The sequence below is a fragment of the Myxine glutinosa genome, chromosome 14, assembly GCF_964187855.1.
Source record: "Myxine glutinosa chromosome 14, kmMyxGlut1.1, whole genome shotgun sequence".
NCBI lineage: Eukaryota > Metazoa > Chordata > Myxini > Myxiniformes > Myxinidae > Myxine > Myxine glutinosa.
The window spans coordinates 21,039,083-21,054,580 of NC_136274.1; the positions used below are offsets into that span (position 1 = coordinate 21,039,083).

At 44.5% G+C, this 15,498-nt stretch overlaps 1 protein-coding gene across 1 annotated transcript in view; it reads right to left on the reverse strand.

Annotated features, from left to right (window-relative positions):
* ATRX (ATRX chromatin remodeler) overlaps positions 1-15,498 on the reverse strand; it is a 447,777-nt gene that overhangs the window by 37,112 nt on the left and 395,167 nt on the right. Inside the window, exons 20-22 of the mRNA XM_078768164.1 lie at positions 10,460-10,577; positions 5,859-5,989; positions 3,078-3,175 (exon numbers count right to left, since the gene is read on the reverse strand). Coding sequence (XP_078624290.1) covers positions 3,078-3,175; positions 5,859-5,989; positions 10,460-10,577 — 347 coding nt within the window. The remainder of the gene's footprint in view (positions 1-3,077; positions 3,176-5,858; positions 5,990-10,459; positions 10,578-15,498) is intronic.

The following is a 15,498-nucleotide window of genomic DNA, read 5'->3' on the forward strand; positions in this document are numbered from 1 at the left end:
AACAAGTGGTGTTGGGGGGAGCGGTGGGAACAAAAAGAAAGAGCAGTACACAATTTGCGATGAAGCAAGGGTTTCGATGAGCTCCAGCAGCGTAGCCAATTTGGGTTGTGTGTTCCACGGTACACGAAACAATCCAATACCAATACAATCTCCTCCTAATGCCATTGCGCTTGATAGTTGATCAAGTCAATGAGCAGAGGAAGAGATTAAAGTTCCCAAAACCATAAATGCTCCAAACATCTTGTGTCTGCAATTATGCGACTTGCCATTAACAGTACTCCAGGTTGCGATTCTTCCCGGCTCACTTTCGAGGGTGCACCAAAAGCCTCCGTCGGTCGACTCAGCTTGCCGAGATACCTATCGACTCCGCTCGACATCGACTCCGCTCGACATGGCACATTGCAATTTGTTGGACAAACGTGGTGGTCAAACACGCACGAGCCGCCGCCCTCTCACAATCGCGATTGAGCTGACCGACATGATCTTTCACCGTAGACATTTTTTATAGCGAGTGAGCCGTGTCCTTCCCTCTCGCCAAACTTGGCAGCACGATGGCGTCTCGACAACATCAACACGATGGGCTGTCCGTAACCGTGTCTCCGCAATCAGTCGATCGCTCTGGGTTCACGTGCCAACGAAAGGCATTATTAGGCCTAGCGAAAGGCCTCGCGAGAGAGACGCTTCGGTGAAGCGGAGAGAGAGTTCTTTGATGCCAGAGCCATAACTTCAATGTGCGTCATTAGCCACGGGTGTGACGGCAACACATTTCACGTCACGTATCCCAGCGTAAGCCGTTGGCACACTGAATGCAAATGGCAAAGTCCCTGCGTGCAGGACTTCCAGAAGCGCCACGTGTTAAGTGGGCCGTTTACGGCCGTTGGGCGTGTGGAATGTTAACAGGGATACTTTTAGGGTGGCAGCACCAGCACATGAACACGAAAGCCTGTATGGTCAGAGTCAAACGGGCATATTTCAAACGGTGCGAGCTTCACTGGTTAGACATCTGAGTGGCTGTGTTTGTGTCAAAGTAGTCTGGTTTTGTGTCGCATATTTGTCTGCATGTGTGCATGTCCTGGGACAAAAAGAACAATTTTCTGTCCTGGGACGGAATTAATGTCAGGGCTGGCCGGATGGCCAAGAGGTACACACACTCCTGTCTAAGATGTCTCCCCTTGGTTTGAATCCCGACCCAGCTATAAACTGTCATCCCGAAATTTCACAAGCAGGGTAATTCAGCAATGGGTGTGCCATCCCTCAGATGGACGTTAAACTGGGCGTCCCGTCTGCCGGTATTAGATGGTGGACGTTAAAGATCCCATGGTGTCCTTCGCGAAGAGTAGACGAGCTATTCTCTATTCATATATCGCCCTCAAAAATGGTTATCGACGTCACCATTAACAAATTCCAAATTCCTGCCCGAACTACTGAGTCAAACGTCAGGCCTGGCCAGCCGTTTCATGAAAGACTTTGGCCAAAAACATACCTAGCCAACCCCACAAGAATGTGGGAATAATTGCGGCCATAAAAAAAAAAGAAGAGGCAATAAATTTCACTGGATTCACATAAATATAGGCAGTCAGAGCAACTTCCACTTCTCCTTGCTTCCCAAAGCGACTGGGCACACCTCGTTCAACGTTCCATTGTGAGGGTTTGGTTGTATCTGCTGTGACTTTGCCTAGAATTTTAAAAGGTCATCTGATTGACAACAGAAAATTGAGAAACTGTTATTTTTCCCTTATAATTTACTTTTTTTTTTAATGTCAAGGGCTGTCAAGTTTGGAATCCAACAATTAGAGAAGCAAAATGGCAAAAGTGTTGGGAAACGTACCTGAAATTGGCTTCGCAGCATATTCAATTAGAAAAACGGGAAACATGGTTAAAATTAATAATTTCGAGTTTTGAATAGAAAGGGACAGGTGGGGAAAAAGGGGACGACTATAATTTTTATTTTTATTGTTGCCTCCACTCCTTTCCTCCTCCCACCTCCTCTGAATCTACCTCAAGTCATTGAGGAGCAGGGTACTGCAGCTGCAAACTTTTTCTTTAACAGGATTGAAAGCTCGTCGGGTAGCTGACATGCATGCGTGCGCACACGCGCACACACACACAGAGAGCTTGGGGGAAGTGCCATTACTTCCCGGGGCACTCTGGGTACTAGCGACGTCACAACAATGGCACCCGACCTAACAGACTCAGAGAGGACGCTCTAACCACATACCAGGGCCTTCATACTCTATGCAAAGAAAAGTGCTCACATCCAAAATACGGCTGAACAAGTGCAATGTGCTACCTTTTGTTGTTCTTTCGTATATCCTGTGATAAATCTCATGTGGGAGAAACACATTCATCAGAGGTAGTTGCAATTCCTCGATATTTGATAGTCTTGTGGGTGGATTGCTTGTGTTTCAATAATAAGCTGCAATCTCGCATGTGTGTGCATGCACACACACACACGTGTAATTATCCCAATTCGCAGTATAGTGTGAACATAACACTGGAGGTGAGGGTGCAAAGGGGAGTTGGGGTGTAGGAGGGAGAGTTGCTGGAATGATAAAAACACAATGTCAAATTGAACATCAATCTCAGCCAATGGTGTCGATGATCTCAGATGGTGAAGTAAATGCCAATGACACATCATTTGGAATATGAAAAATCGGAGCATTATTTGCCATTCCACAGCTGTACATTGAGTGATGAGCGTATGTCTGAAACCATGTCGTGAGAATGTTCCGTTCACACGGTGGGTTATTGCGTTACGCAGCAAAATCAGAGCATGTTGTGCCCATTCAGGTGGATGATTGGAAGACGCCCAATTTGCAGTTCGGACCAGATAAATACAAACTCTACAAATTACCACATAGGACTGCGTCAGTGGATGTCGACCCAACTTGTCTAGAACAGAAACGAACAACGATACACCGTTTGCATAGCAGGCTCTTGTGAGCTATCCAACTGCAAATCATCTTCCAATCACGATTTACCACAATATCCCACCATATGGTGGCAGAATCACTGTCGATATCGTACAAATCATGAAATCAATAATTTGTCTTTTCCTGTTTTGTCAACACGCATACCTGGTAGAGGGCTCCGAGTCAGTGAGACAGCTGACAGATGAATCCTCATCAGATGAGGCAATGAAATCGTCCATGCTGTCCTCGGCATCAAAGTAGCCCTGCAGCACAGCTTACTTCATTAGTCCATCATGCGCGTGTTTTTATCTCCGTCGGAGATGCCAAAAACATTTCCTACCTTTATAAATCACCACTTAAAAAGTTATGTTGACAGGGTTTGGGGAGAAGACCAGACAGTCGGGTCATCAACGAGGTGACACCACTGCCAAGCTATCAAGTACTGTTCAGATGATTCGACACTTTCAGGGTGAGGGTGTGGGGGAGTTGAACTATGACCATTTCGATATCACACAGAGAATTTGGCAAAAATTAATCTTCAGGATGAATTTTTGGGCCTTCCAGGTGAGAAGGGTGGTAGCTCACGGAACTCAATCATGACAAGCACCGAGGATACACGAGCTAAATCTACTTGACTGATTGAGTCAGGCGCGAGGGAGACGAGTTGGCAAAGAGAGGAAGGTGAGATTAAATTATAAAATCCGTGATAAATCATGGGAGGGCAAACTACAATGCGAGAGGTAAAGGGAGAGAGAAAGGTGAGGAGGCAGTATCTGTCCTTTATGTTGCCAGTGGAAGCAGGTGCCATTGCTCTCAAAAACATCCTCAGACTGCGTCAAGCATGTGTAATAAAATAATCACGATAACCTTTGACCTCATTGCCAGCTCGCTCGCTTCACTCGACCTCCATCCCGCAATCGAAAGGGACTAAATGGCCACGTTTCCTCTTCACTAGTCATCTCTGCCTTTCTGCCCTCCGACTTTCAATGGATGCGGTTTCCTCGTGGTACAAGACGTTAGGCTGTAGTCGGGGTTGTTGGTTCAAACCCAGCTAAAACTGAAGACTGCGTAAAGGACTTGAGGAAGCAGTTTCTGGCAACTGAGCTGGTCTCAGAATAATTATTGCCACAACTGAACCGTTCACGAAAGCCAAGCTCATTCACAAACGAGCTCCTGGGATGGAGTGATCCGGCTGTCCCGTCTCAGTCCGGTGGACTCGTGGTGCCCGCCCGTGCTTAGTGCAGTTTGAGGTGAAACGTCTTGGAACAACCTTGGCACGGGCAATAAATTTCCACTGAAGAAAAGGCAGTGCGCGCCACCAACTTCCCCCTCAACAAAATCAAATAATAACTAAAAACCGAAACATGGCCATGGGTTCAAGGAGCGGAACGTCGAGCGAGTAATTAATCCACTCATCGCTTGGCCATTTAATGGAAAACAGCTGGTTTTGAGCAGCCTTCTCTCTCCCATAAAACAAGTAGTGTGTGGAAGGGGAAAGGAATTCACGCACACTTGGACGACAAATGCGCAACTTCAATCATGCAATAACCACCTTCCCCCTCGACAACAAGAACAGAAGCCCCCGAATAACCCACCCCAAAAGCCCAGTTGAAGCAGACCGATCTTTGCGATTCCACGGTGATGGTTCAAAGCGATCCGATTGAAACATCTCGTCTCGCTGGAAAACACGTACGGCCAAAACGGCACGCCTGGAACCGATCGACGATTCATCGTTTAGAATAAGCGTCGGAGGTGGGAGGTGGGCGACTTTTTCATTCGCACTCGACTCGGTACAATCTCAAATGTGATCTTTCATTCTGTGATGCGTTCTCGCCAAATTTGGGGACACACATCTTTCGGTTTTGATCACTTCCGCAAAGAATGGCAAAAAGTATGAAGGCCCGTTTTGGTTTCCCATCTTGGGCACAAAGCTCGCGATGTCGAGGCCCCACGATGTGTTGACTTGGCTATTGTCTCATGTTTTTGAAATTCATGTAGAATAGGTAAACACATTTCTCCACGAGCCTCAGATGACTGCAGAAGGAAAAACTCAAAGATTAACTTTTTAATGTGGTAGACGACAGTCTTTACACACACATGGGGGTTGTCGCCGCCAGAGAAGTCTGATCCTCATGCTTTCTTTCAACAACTCCAATGTAATTTTGAATCAATCACCATAACTTCCGACGAACTCGTCCAAAATGTCAAAATGAGGGAAGCTTATCGATCCTTCGCTGAACCATCGAATGAGATATATTAGAACATTGTCAGCGAATGTGCCCAAAGCCTTGCTTTTACCTAAGCTGTCATGAAATACACATTGAAAGGTTTGGTCATGATCAATTGAAGTGGTGAAGAAGATTACCCCTTCCCCTATAATCCAGCCCCCCCCCCCCCCCACCCTAAATCTCAAAATCTACTAAAGCCGACAACTAATTTTTTTCATCATTAACCTCCCTCATGTGACCTAAGCTATCCTTACCTCCCCACTACTCCAAACCCTCCCCAAACTGAAGAACCACCCCCCCCCCCCCTCTCAACTCCATGACCTCACCAATGGGCCCACATTATGCTCCATGCTCAAGATATAAAACAGACAAAGAAAATTTGTGTGTGACAATAAGGGTTTCTCGTGCTTGTGTCAGCTTTGCCCGATGCGAGACTTCTCAGCACAACGCACCACAAGTGGACCAAAATGCAAGCAGATGGGACAACCACCTCTCCTCTACAAGAATGGCACGACCCAAAATACCCACCCTCCCTGCTGGCACGAATCTGAACAGCACACCTTTAAGGACAGCTCAGGAAAAACCAAAGCACCAAATGTAACGACCCTATCATCACTCAGGGAAGTCGAAGTGTACAAAACCAGAATCAGAACATGAGGATACCAAATACCATTGTTTGTGTGTGAGGCATGTTGATGTATCGCACAGTATAACTCACCCTGTTTTCTTTGCTGATGTAATCCAACTGCAGGCACCAAGGATGAGTCCAGATACGACTCAGCATTTGGTAGTCTGTGAAGAGCTTTGTGCCTGCCCGACTTTTACCTGCCTCATTTTGTATCGCACAGCCTGGAAGATTGTGTGAGGCAGTAGGAGGCGTTGAAATCGGAACAGAATTGTTAGTTTAGTCATCAAAATTCTGCAAAATACTGTAATTACCTTACCCAGGTGTGGTGGGAGAGGAGGGGTTGGCATTGGCCTGGGGGAATTTTGCCAGGGTGCTGGGGACAACCAGGTAGGACAGCTCAAACGCGAGCGTGCTACCAGCTATCCCAACGAGTGATTCGAATGAACATGGAAGGATGAAATGAGTTAAAGATTCCCCACAATGTCACCACCTGCTGGTCAAACAAAATACTCCAAAATATCACTGCTCCAAAACAGTCCGCCGATTCGAACAAAGGGCGCATGGTTGTGGCAAAGAATGACATCAAGAAAGAAGAATGGTACTTGCAACTATCATTTCAAGAACTTGTGAACGCTGGAAAGCGATGGCTCGCGGCAGTAAAAAAAAAAAAAAAAGAAGAAATAAACCTCGTCATAATTTTCCCAATTCCGTGCGTTCACAGCCAATTCCATTCCATTCAAACCAACAAGCATCACACTCAACGGCTGATTGCTCATAACAGTAACCGACGGCACCACGCCAATTAGACAATGACGGTTTCTCTTTATCGTAGAGATCCCAACACCTTGTGATCGTTCCGTTGAGCTAATAATCTGGCAACAGGCTGTGCGGGTGTGAAATCTCATTACCCTCGCCAGAGGTTTGTCTGTCTGTCCGTTTGTCCGCACAGAATAAATATGATTTTCTCAGCAACCGTTGGTCCGATTGACAGGAAATTTTCCACACCTCCACCTGTAGAATTTTTATTGATAATTATGATGTCATAGGTCACGTGGTATGGCGCCATCTTGGAAAAACCGAAAAAAATTGCACCTCTATCTCCGAAAGCGCTGAATAGAAATAATTGAGACATGGCTCATTCTAAAGAACTCTCCATGTGGAATAAGCCTCTTTCCAACTTCATCATCCCACCATAGTAGATGATAAATGTTGTTCCTGGGACAGCCCCAAATCTCCATTCACTTACATGTAAATTTTCCTCTCACCGCTGTTAATGATGATGTCATAGGTGCCTCCATTATCACGTCATAATTCGACGAGTACAAAACTTAATCTGATCTGCTATCCTTAATTACGGATCATATCAACAGGGTATTGGAGCTCAAGGGTGAAGCTCGATTAGTTGCTTTGGTTATCTCAAAAGCCTTTGATAAAGTTTGGCACAGGGGTCTGCTGCACAAGCTTCAGTCATATGTTGTATCTGGATGATGCATTCAATCATCTCGGCTTTCCTGACACATCGCAAGATGAAGGTGGTACTTGAGGGTCAATCTTCTCCTACTTGCTCCATCAATTCTGGTGTTCCACAGGGTTCTGTCCTTGGTCGCACATTGTTCCTTGTTTATATCAATGATCTTCCTGATATTGTTCTGTCTCAGCTAGCCATGGATGCTGATGATTCCTCACTCTACTGTACAGTATACATCTGCTGATTCACTCAATGCCACTCGTAATGAGGTTGGAGTTTCTCTGGACAATGATTTGGAGAATGTGTTGAAATGGGGGCACGACTGGCTGGTAACCTTCAATGCAAAGAAAACGAAACTGTTGTCCATATCTCGTTCGAGAAACAGGTCTTTCCCTTCTGTGCACATTGGATGCTCAACCCTAAAATAATCATCGGAGCTTCGGCTTCTTGGTCTAGACATGTCTTCTAACCTCCGTTGGGATAAGTACATCTCTGGTATTGCTAAGAGTGCTTCCAAGCGAGTTGGTTGTCTTTTGCGAGCGCAGAGGTATTTACCTCCTGAGGCCATTTTGTACCTGTATAAGGCAACTATATGTCCCCTCATGGAGTACTGTTGCCACATTTGGGGTGGAGCACCAGCTTGCCACTTATCTTTACTTGATAGGCTCCAGAAACGCATAGTCAACCTGGTTGGTGTGGAGATGGGTTCAACCCTTCAACCACTCTCTCACCGTAGGTCGATTACCATTCTTTGTTTATTCTACAGATATTTTCATGGCAAATGTTCTGCTTGACTTTCTAACTTTGTTCCTCCCATATGAGTGTTTGACAATTTACTCTGCTTTAAGAGGAATGTCAATTCATACTTCCTACATCTTTGAGGTTTAATCGCATTGTACACGACCTCTGCTACCTCCGGTGTCTTGGATGTATTCGTTTATTTATTTATTTATTTATTTTTTTATCCTTATATTTTTCTAACTTTCTCTTGGCCCCTTACCTAGAGTGGCTGTATGCCTTGTCTGGGGTGATATCCATTAACAAAAAAAAAGAAAGAAAAAAAGATCAAGATGAAATTTCTTGAGCATCATCTCAGGATAGATTGGTGGAGAAAAAAAAAAAAAAATGATGACGTCATCGGGCACGTGCTTCGACGGCCATATTTGTTTTAACACAAAAGCCTTAAAAAACCACTGAAAACATGTCCTGGCGAGAGTCTGCAATCTCTGATTGCTCCTTCTAGTTTGTATTTGTGGAAGGCACGGTCATCACGTGCACCCAAACTTTGAGCTGCCACAGAAATAAAAGGAAATTTGCTGCGCACACGCATACAAAGTCCTCACTTAAAACAATGGCCTGGGCTTGCGTAATGATTACTCAAACAAATTTTTACAAAATATTTATAGGCATGCAATTTCATCTGCTGATTAAGCGGCAAACAATCAGCGAAACAAATACAAATTGGGATTACGAGGCTGTTGTCGGAGCAGACACTCGGGCGAATGAAACTGCACTAAGCATGGACAGGATTGATGTGAGATGGAGTTCAAAGTGTGAGCTTCTCGGCTCTGTTCACTGCATTACCCTCGCCACTGACAAATAAAACATACCTATCCTGAGCTCCAAACTCGTAAATGTGTACGTGTGCAGTCACACAGGAATGTCAACGGTAATACAATTTATGCATAACAAGCGCAGATCTCGGCGAGACAATCCTTGCGCGGGATATGATTAAATTGCCCGGCTTAATGCCCACAGCTGTCTCTCGGCTCAAAAACCTCACAGATGGAAATGACAGTAAGCAGGAATAATAGCGAGCTTGTGTGTCCTCTGGGATTTCTCGTGTTCCCAAAGCTCCTGTAACCGTTCACTCGTCCTTCAATCTCAGCATAGGTAATGAAAGACGAGGTGCACCAATCGTGTACAAGACGGCTAAACGTGAAAAATTCCCACAAGCAAATCACGAAGACGGAGGAGTTGTCCTTTCTATCTTTTCTCCCTTCCTCTTCCCTCTTACTCTCTCTCTCTCTTTCTCCTCGTATCTGGCTTAAAATAAGGAAAGTTGTCAACCATTTGTAGTTTTTACAATCAAAGATGGAGTTAAAATTATTTATCACCTGGAGATGCCCATTTTTCCTGGTAATCATGAAAAAAGATACAAGGTCACACCAGTTGCGATGGTCACACCATTGGGGCAGTGGGCTCGAGGGCAATGGGGCAATGTAAAAATGGCAGTGGGCTCGAGCTGGAGTCCAGAATTGCAGAAGTTCATGGACCACGAATGAAATATCGCTTGACGCTAGCTGTGCTCTTTCTTAGTTTCAAATTGCTGGAATAGTTCAGTACCAATTGTTGGTTGGCTATGCATTTTCTAATGAACAATAATGTTTTTAATAGCACTGTTCAGTATAAAAGGCATAGTATGGATTTGACGGCCAAGCGCTCATAAACAGATAATTTCTCACCTGAGAGAAGAGTCTTGATCTGGAATCTCAAATGTTCTCCTCCTCCTCACCTCAAAAACTCCCACCCTTCTCTGTCGAATGAGGAATGTCTTCACCACTGCTCACTCGTATCTGCTGTCTCCACATTATGCTCCTCTCCCACCCACCACATCTTCGCCCTCAAAACACTTCTCCTCACTCAATTCCCCAAAAAGCAATGAGAAAAATATTGTGCAATGACACTCAATCTGTCCCAGTAAATTTAGCACTAACCGTTCTCAGCTTCTCTTGGGTGATGTTGTTAGAGCAGTGCATTTTACCCTCTTAAAAGTGACATGGCTTTAATTGCGCTTCAACTGATACTGTTTGCTTTAAGCCCATTTTGACATCACTGGCCTACCAAGAAGAAAACAACCGCTTCCACCACAAGGCCATTTGTATTACTGGTGTGGTGAGGACAGAATAGTTGTACCACACGAGGTGTTGAGCTACCTGGCTCCTCGTTTTCACACTCTGGTAACATCAAAAGAACACGTCTGAAATGGGGCAAGGGGAGTGGTGACGGGGGGAGAATAGGGGTGGCTCAGAGGGTAAAGAGGGTGGGGACGAGGTTAAACTGACTGCCCTGTGTCAGTCACGACCGCTCTTAAGGAAAAAAAACCCCAAAATGGCTTTTTGACAAGGCTGCTGTCGGCCTTTCGTCCGGTGCCATGGCTATTTATGGACCCTGCCAGGAGATCAATTCAACTCGGATATGTAGCACGGCCGTGGTGACGTACCAGAGAAGTGGTCCAAGTAGTGTCTGTACAGCTGACATTGCAGGGGGCTCAGACGGATGGACAGCACGTACTCGTGCTTGGGCGGCAGGAATTTTGTCAGCGCCGTGTAATCTTTCCGCTGTGGAGAACCACGGATGGGACGGAGAGGAAGGATATAAAAAAGAGAATTGTAACTTTCATCAACGACCATAGCAAATATGTTCACGCAAGGCTGAAGCGTTATTGCGTTTTTTGTCGTTTCCGAAAAGCGATTTGAAGGTGAGAATGAGGGATCAAATAAAAACATCACCAATAAACCATTTTATGTGACTTGACAACAGCCATCATGATCTGTTCTTAGAATCTGTATGAATGAGACATGGAAGTGGTGCGATTAGAATGTCAAGAATGGAACAGACATGAAAGGCGTGACCTTTTAATTTGCTATGTCTTCTTTGTTCTGTCTTATTGTGTATTATGACTAAACTATGTGCCTGCATTAAACTGAGGAATAAACTAAAAGGATTCAACGGGTAGGATAGAAACACATATGGCTACCCATTAAAGGAGGAATAAGATCTCTATTTCTCTTTTTAAGGCCATTTTCCCTGCTAGAGCAGGGGTTAGCCTTGCGGGCCCCATGACAATCATCATGGTTCCCTTTTTGAGGCAATGTTTTTATGGCCGGATGCCCTTCCTGACACCAACCCTTTAGTCGCTTCTTAGGACACGCAGGGATACGGTGTACCTATTCTAAACTGGGGCACACACCGGCACATTCATCCCAGCAAGCTGGTACTCAATTTGCCGACCTCGGAAGGAAGACAGGCTGAGTCAACCCTCCTGGCGTTAATTCAACGATCGACCAGGATTCAAACTCAGGATCCTAGGATCCCAAGCCAGCACCCTAACCGCTAAGCCAACACCAGGCTTAATAAGACCTCTATGACCGATGATAAACAAACAAAATGTCTAGTTTTATTTTGCATGTAATGCATCGCAAACACATCGGCAAATCTCAAGAAGAAGAGTGGGAAGGACTTTGAAAGAGAGAGAGAGAGAAAGGTGTGGGTGATAATGAAGAGAAGGAGTGTGAATGACCTTCATTCGGAAGATACCTGCACGTAAAGTGCAGAGGAGGAGAAGTGTGTAGGTGACTGTACAAAAAAAGGCGGGGAGGAATGGGGGAGAAGGGGATTGTTGGGCAGTCGACTATCATATGAACTTATGTCGAATACACTGCAGTGGGCACATGCAGGGACAGTAGGGGTCGAGGTGGGGAAAGAAGTGGTTGGCGGGAGGTGGGCGGGGGAGGAGGGGGGGCAATGGGGGATTGGGCTGGTGAGATCAGATTAATTCCACGAGCTGACTTGAATGGATCACCATTGATATCAGATGAGTCAAGCCTCCATCGTCATGTACACTCAACCAAGTAAAAAAATACAGCACAGGTTTGTGCACAAAGTCCCGTTTCCTGCCTCCTCGCAACTTCGTAAGATGAAAACTTAAACCATATTAGTAGGCTCATTTTGGGCTTGAAATGCCTTTTAGACTTCACTCATTATCTTGCCTGTGTGCACTCTTTCATGAGCCAACATACTTATTCCTATTCGTTATTACCTTTGCCCACCGAAAGTTGTCTGTCCCATAAAGTTGTGGACCAATTCAGATGAAATTTAGTGGACAGGTTGGGAACGCGACAAGGACGAAGCGAATCGATTAGATTTTGGTGAAGATCTGGATCCGATTACAATAAGTTTTGTTTAGCGATTCTTCACCATTGAGTGATCGGGCCAAAAAGGATATATAGCATGATATCTTAAAAGGTTATGGCCGGATTCGGACAAAACTAGGTGGATGAGTTGGTTAATGACAAGAACGAGCCAATTAGATTCTGCTTCCGGTCCAGAAGCAGATCTGGCCTATCAGTGGAATACAAAATGTAAACTACTAAGCCGACGTTCTATGCACTCTACCCAGTGCTGTTCTAGTTCAATACTGTATTTACATTGGTCTGCCATTTTTTAGAAAGCTAAAAGATCCTGCAACGAAAATAATTACAACTTTAACAGCACTCAGTGGAGCGCACATCTATGCCAGGCTGAACAGTTTACGTTTTGTATCCCACTGATAGGCTGGACCTGAACCAGAATCAAATCGGTTCGTTCTCATAATCTAACCAACTCATCCACCTAGTTTTGTCATAATCTGTCCACAACTTTTGGAGATATCATGTTATATATTGTTTTTTGCCATATGTTTTTTTTTGCCATTTTTGCCATTGATGAAGAACCATTGAAAAATTATTGTATCCGGGTCCGGATCCGGATCTTCACCAAAGTTTAATCGATTCGTCCTTGTCACACATGCAAACTGTCCACCAAGTTTCGTCCGACTCCATCCACAACTTTTTAAAATGCCCTGCTCAGACAGACAGAGGTGAAAACAACCTCTGACAACCTTCGGTGGTGGAGGTAATTAGATTAATTAGTTACAAAAACAATTAAATAAGAAAAGATATTGCAGTTGAACATAACAGCTTGCAAGGAGTGAGAGGACTATATACTTCATACTAGCACTAATACTAGCACAGTATGCTTGCAGACTGCAAGCAGATGGGTGGGTGCATCCTATGTGCAGACATAATAAATATAAGCTTCACACAGCTTGGAAGAATAGTAATTGCCTCTGCAATCAAAGGTGGACGGAGGTTGTTTTCACCCCGATTTGTGTCTGTCTGTCAGTGAGCAGGATATCTCGAAAGGTTGTGGACGGATTCAGACAGAGCTTGGTGGACAGGTTGGGTGTGTGAGTTTAGTTGATTGAAAAGTAAAATAAAACAAGTGTTACGCCTAGGTCCCCCGTCGGTGAAGTAATTTGAGTTGACAAAGTAGAAGACGCAAGGCGGCCATCTTGAATTTTGACGTGGCGACCCAATTTTCAATAGCGTTCTTCCTTATGCCTAGATACACCCACACACCAGATTAGAAGTTGGTACTTCGCTTATTTTACAAGATATTTCGTTCACAAGGTGCAGACATATATATGGTGGCGGCCATCTTGGATTTTGACGTGGCGACCCACTTTTCAATAGCGTTCTTCCTTATGCCTCGATACGCCCACACACCAGATTAGAAGTTGGTACTTCGCTTATTTTTCCAGATATTTCGCTCACAAGGTTCAGACATAGATGGCGGTGGCCATCTTGGATTTTGACGTGGCGACCCACTTTTCAATAGCGTTCTTCCTTATGCCGAGATACGCCCACACCCGAGATTAGAAGTTGTTACTTCGCTTATTTTACAAGATATTCCGCTCACAAGGTTCAGACATACATGGTGTCAGACATACATGGCGGTGGCCATCTTGGATTTTGACGACGTGGTGACCCAATTTTCGATAGCGTTCTTCCTTATGCCTAGATACACCCACACACCAGATTAGAATTCGGTCCTTCGCTTACGCACGCACAGAGGGGGAAAACCATAGTCCCCCTTTCGCTTTTCAGTGCGACGGGGGGCAATAAAACCTTTGCTCAGGTTACACATTTAATTTGGTCGCTTGATTCACCTGTTAATTTTGAAGGTTGATTCAATGTTTAGTAAAGATAAATGTTTAAATAGCTATACTCCTCAAAAGAGAAAGGGGGAAAACATCCTTATGAAAAACGTATGTCAACACACCATTCAATTTTGCTTGACCACATTTTCCTCCTTTACATTTTCACAAATTTAATTTGTATTCTCACTTTTTAATTACCTTGACATCGTGACATAACATTGATCAAAATTTAACCGACAGTGACGTGGAATTTCATTATCATGACACAACGTAAGAAGAGAAGCAATTAAACAATGTCTGAAATTTCCATTTCCCCAATGAGTACGAGTACGAAGTAGTGACAACGAGAACAAGGACGTTACGCCGAGAGAAATTAACACAGAACTTGAGGTTTCAGCTTTGGTTCCTGGGTAGGGAAACAATGCTCGGCTATCTTTGGCCACAAACAAAATGAACGGTTGCTTCAATTGATGGTAGTCTTGTCTCCTTCAATTTACGACGTGCACCTGAGTCAGTGTTAAAGAAGGAATTGAGTGGGACACTGATGTTGGTTCAAACCACTGATGTTGGCTCTAAATTCCGCTCCTTCCGTCAGAATGTTGTCCAGCACTGTGTTTTGATGGACTTGCCGTGGCCATGTAAATAATGTAAAAAAAATTCCAGATCCCCCAAGTACAAGTGTGCAAGCATCGATTTAGGAGATGCGTTTTGCTTTCAGACATCCCCAGTAAAAATAAAAGTCTTCAATCTGGAAAGTAGAATTTGACGTGAACACTGTGACGTTTGATCTCAATTAAAGGTCACATTAAAACGAGAACGACACTGGGTGGAAGAGTGCATACCTCCGCCAGGCTGAACAGTTTACGTTTTGTATCCCATTGATAGGCTGGATCTGCATCCGGACCTGAACTAAAATCTAATCGGCTTGTTCTCGTCATCTAACTAACTCATCCACCTTGTTTCGTGCTTATCCGTCCATAACGTTTCAAAATATCGTGTTATATATCGTTTCGCCACCCCACATCTCTCAATGGTGAAGAATCACTTAAAAATTTAATTATCGTATCCGGATCTTCACCAAAACCTCATCAATTCGTCCTTTTCACACACCAAATCTGTCCACAACTTTTTGAGATATCCTGCTCACAGACAGATTAAAAAAAAAAAAAAAACAGGTAGACAGGGGTGAAAACATAACCTCCATCCACCGTAGTTGGCAGAGGTAATTAAAGGTTAACCGAGAGAGAGAGAGAGAGAGAGAGAGAGAGAGAGAGAGAGAGAGAGAGAGAGAGAGAGAGAGAGAGAGAGAGAGAGAGAAAAAGAAAGAGAAAGAGAGAGAGAGAGGGAGAGAAAGAGAAAGAGAAAGAGAGAAAGAGAAAGAGAGAAAGAGAGAGAGAAAGAGAGAGAGAGAGAGAGAAAGAGAGAGAGAGAAAGAGAAAGAGAGAGAGAGGAGAGAGAGAGGAGAGAGAGGAGAGAGAGAGAGGAGAGAGAGAGAGAGA